This window comes from Rutidosis leptorrhynchoides, chromosome 1 (genome assembly GCF_046630445.1).
Source record: "Rutidosis leptorrhynchoides isolate AG116_Rl617_1_P2 chromosome 1, CSIRO_AGI_Rlap_v1, whole genome shotgun sequence".
Classification (NCBI taxonomy): Eukaryota; Viridiplantae; Streptophyta; class Magnoliopsida; order Asterales; family Asteraceae; genus Rutidosis; species Rutidosis leptorrhynchoides.
In genome coordinates this window covers 655,697,642-655,701,732 of record NC_092333.1, presented here as the reverse complement: position 1 = coordinate 655,701,732, position 4,091 = coordinate 655,697,642, and the positions used below count along the sequence as shown (strand labels likewise).

At 37.5% G+C, this 4,091-nt stretch overlaps 1 protein-coding gene across 1 annotated transcript; it reads right to left on the bottom strand.

The window, feature by feature from the left end:
* Positions 1-364: 364 nt before the first annotated feature.
* LOC139885822 (protein EXORDIUM-like 2) lies at positions 365-1,704 on the bottom strand. Its single transcript, XM_071869575.1, has 2 exons — positions 1,156-1,704; positions 365-940 (listed from the first exon to the last, which is right to left on the bottom strand). The coding sequence occupies exons 1-2, from the start codon at positions 1,659-1,661 to the stop codon at positions 523-525; spliced, it is 924 nt and encodes a 307-aa protein (XP_071725676.1). The 5' UTR covers positions 1,662-1,704; the 3' UTR covers positions 365-522.
* Between the last annotated feature and the right edge of the window lie 2,387 nt (positions 1,705-4,091).

Here is a 4,091-nt window from a genome sequence, read left to right as displayed (position 1 = left end):
TCAAGTAGTTTTGCGGAAACATATTCTACAACTACTTTGGTGTAATCCAAATACACGAGTAAATAAAAGTCAAAGTAAAAAAATTGCGCGTTAGCACTTCCTTCCAATAAGGAGAATGGTAGATGAAGGGAATTCCTTGTTTCCTAGTCGAATAATATGTTTAGCGTTGTTATCAATCTCAATATCTAAGTACTTAAACCCTTGTTAACCCCCAATATCATCACTCCACCAGTGACTTTTTTTTTTTTCGTTTTAATTTAATGTATCACCTTTCAAAATGTTTGAAAATTTCAAAAACAACTCAAATAATTGGGGACCTATCTTTATTCTTTCATCTTTATCCAACCAAATATTATTTAAATGCTTATTTCTTTTACCGATATAAAGACAAGTTTATTAATATCTTTTATACATTCTTTTTCATACAAAATGATTTCAGAATTTACATGTCACACTACACGACAAACATCCAAGTCTGCATAAACACAAGTGGCATCACATTACCCACACCACATTTCAACTTCACACTAACGTAAAACAAGCAGAGGTCTTTGGGTCCCACATAGCTGGTACTAAGTACTCTCTCCCATTTAACCCGTGCGCATTATAGCTGGCACCAGTAGTCTTATCTACTAAAACTTGACCCGCGTAACCGGGGTAGGCACCCGACCCGAACATTCCAGTACAGGCTGACACTGCCTCTAACGGCGCCGTTGCTGGACCTTGATAATACCCTTTGTTAAACGGGTTAGTAACGGCACCAGCTAACACCGTTGCTAAATTGATTACCATTCCGTCTACACCAACGTCGCCGTTAGGAGAAACTAACGGTGGTGATTGTGGTCCGTAAATCGGTTGGTGAAATGGCCACGCACATTGACCCGGACACTGTGTTTCCGAATTTCCTACCCATCCGTACGCCACCATACGATTTCCATTGCTGCAACAATATTTCCAAAAATAATGTAAACTACTAGTAATAACTTTTGTGACATATATATTGTTGTACCTATTTAAAATACAAACTTAAATTGTTGTACCTATTTAAAATACAAACTTAAATTGTTTTGTTATTAATGTAAGAAAAGAAGTTGGAGATAAATTTAAAATATAAAAAATTTTAAAAACAGACTGAACTAAAAGTTGTCAACTTACCTAATTAGTTTGGTAGAGCCATGAGTACCACACCGGCTCATGCAAAACCCTTCGACGCCAACTTCTTTGGCGGTCAAGACCAAATTAATCGAATTTGGTTGTGCAACTTTTGTTGCTAAATATCGAAGATGGTAGTTTTTTAGATTTTTCCCTAGCGAATAATTTTCATCAAGTATTTGTTTTCCAACAACTAAAGCGGACGACCCGTTGTGATATTTCTCGGTTGTTTTCCACCATGATGATACCGATGGTAGCGGTGTAGCTATTTTTGTAGTCGATTTTATGGTATTTAACGACTGTAAGAAATCAACGATTATGGACCGTTGGATTGGTGTGAACTTACCGTACCAGACTAGATTAACGGTCAAGGGACCCTTTAGGAGTTCACCCTTGTGGTACGTAAGCACGAGTGGAGTTTGTGTCACGAGTGCAGAGAATGATTTCTCAAAATAAGAAATTGTCACCAGAAAGATAACAATAGGGGCAATATTGTAATTACGAGACATTAGAAGGTTGAAATTGAATACTTGAGAGGGGTAATTAAGTAGTGAAGGTGTGTTGGTGAAGTGAGGCATGTGGGACGAAGGGGTTTATATAGTGGAAACAGCTGTAGGGATTCACTATTTAAAGTGTGCCACGTGGAAAGAAGTGAGTGGAAGGAGGTGGGATGAAGCCAGGCTGTAAGGTTCTGTGAATGACGTGGCTAAGGTTATGAGTGATAATGACATGGCAGATTGAAAGCATGGATGCGTGTAATCGATGATGGTGATGTACGTATCAATGAATTCAAGTTGATTAGACTCCATCTGATTTTACTCACGTCTAGAAATCAAGTGTATCTACGATCCTATAACTATTTACTAGGCGGAAGATAATATCTGTACGTCAAATTTTTTACTCAATATCTTTATAGTTATATTGTAAATGTAAATTAATTTAAATATTAAATATTTTTATTTATTGTACTGATGGGAAGTAAATACTTTTTTTTAACGGCAGAAAATTTATTTAAAAAAAGCAAGCAAGGCGCAAAAAAATATTACAAAGAATACAATGAGTTTTGGAGCCACAATGTCCAACTGATTCTAGCCTTAGAAAATCTAGAATATAACCAATTAAAAGCAAAAACAACAATGGTGTCGAAGATGGGACTTTATGAAGCTTGTGTCGTTAAAAACAATGAGGTTTGGTAACCTCCAAGTATTCCACATAGCCGAAAGAAATATGACCCTCAATATTATTCGTTGCCTTCCCGATATTGGGACTCCATCTACCCAAGCCCAAATATCATCTACCAAAGACCAAGGAGGAAAAGACAACCCCGTCCATAACTAAATTCTCGACCAAATCATTGACGTCACCGAACAAAGAGCAAATAAGTGACCCTCCGTTTCAACAGAAAAGTTCGTTACAAAGCCCGCGATTAAGATTTTGTAAAGCAATGTTTCGATGCTCAAGATTTACCCTAGTTGGAAGTTTATTAATCCGAAGCCTTCAATTGAAGATATTAACCTTGATCGGCACGAATTTACACCACTCAGTTTGACGTAATGAGGGAGCTAAATCAGGAAGATCTATGAGTTTGCATGCGTGTGTAACCGAAAAATTAGAAGACGATTCATCCCACTTCCATGTGTCACGGTCGTTTAATAAGGAGAGATCATGAAGAAGCTGTTGCAATTCAATTAACTGAGCTTGTTCCGCACCACCCATAATCGGTCTTCTCCAGTACCAAGACCATCCCTCAGACGAAAAATGATCGGCAACAGAAGATAGATGATTGCAATCAAGTTCAAGAAGTCTAGGGAACTTATCTGCCAAAGTAGAGTGTCGAATCCATGTATCAAACCAGAAATTCGTATCCTGACCATTTCCAATTTGCTTTGACATCCTAGAAGGTTCAATGGCATGTGAAAAGTGGATGTCATCGATGGTTTTAGAAATACTCACCCACGTTCCAGAATAAGAATTTTTACAACGCAATTTCCCATAGAAACAAGAACCGTGAATGGCTGTTATTACCTTCGTCCAACAAGAATGTTTATTTGAGAAGAATCTCCATTTCCATTTGTAAGTTAGCGCTCGATTAAGTGAGAAAATATTCTTAACACCCAAACCTCCATGTTCCAACGGGTTCATCACCGAACGCCAATTAACCCAATGAATTTTGCGACCATCATCTTTGCCACCCCAAAAGAAACAAGCGCGCAATGACTCAAGTTTATGAATCACTTGTTTAGGGGCTTTGAAAAGAGAGAAAAAAAAATATGTACCTAAAGAACCGAGAACCGACTTCACAAGTGTGAGCCTGCCCCCAATCGAGATCATGTTGGCTTTCCAAGAAGCTAGCCGTTTTTTCGTCTTATCAATAACATAAGACCAACTATTCACGCGATTCATATTCTGGCCAACCGGAAGACCAAGAAAAAGAAACGGCAAAGAACGCGCTTCAGAACCCATGATCGATGCAAGTCTAGAAATTTCTTAGTTCGAAACTCCAATGCCAAACAAGGAAGATATTCGAAGATTGAGGCTTAAACCCGACACCGCATAAAAACGTCTGAGTAAAAAAAGAGGTTATAAATGTTTGATTCCTTCCATTCACCTACAAAAATAACATCATCCGCAAAAATAGAAATCAAGTCATTCGAATTAGGATTACCCACTTTTACCCCACAGTATAATGAAGCCTCGATTGCATCTTGAACCGCCGCATGAAGATCCACAGTAAATACTCTACTCATATAGTTTGGAATACTTCGAAATAAACAACTAAAATAATAAGCAATTGAAATGTCCCGTTCTTATTGATTAAAAACGTTCCATATTAATTGATTTCGTTGCGAGGTTTTGACCTCTATATGAGACGTTTTTCAAAGACTGCATTCATTTTAAAACAAACCATAACCTTTATTTCATCAATAAAGGTTTAAAAA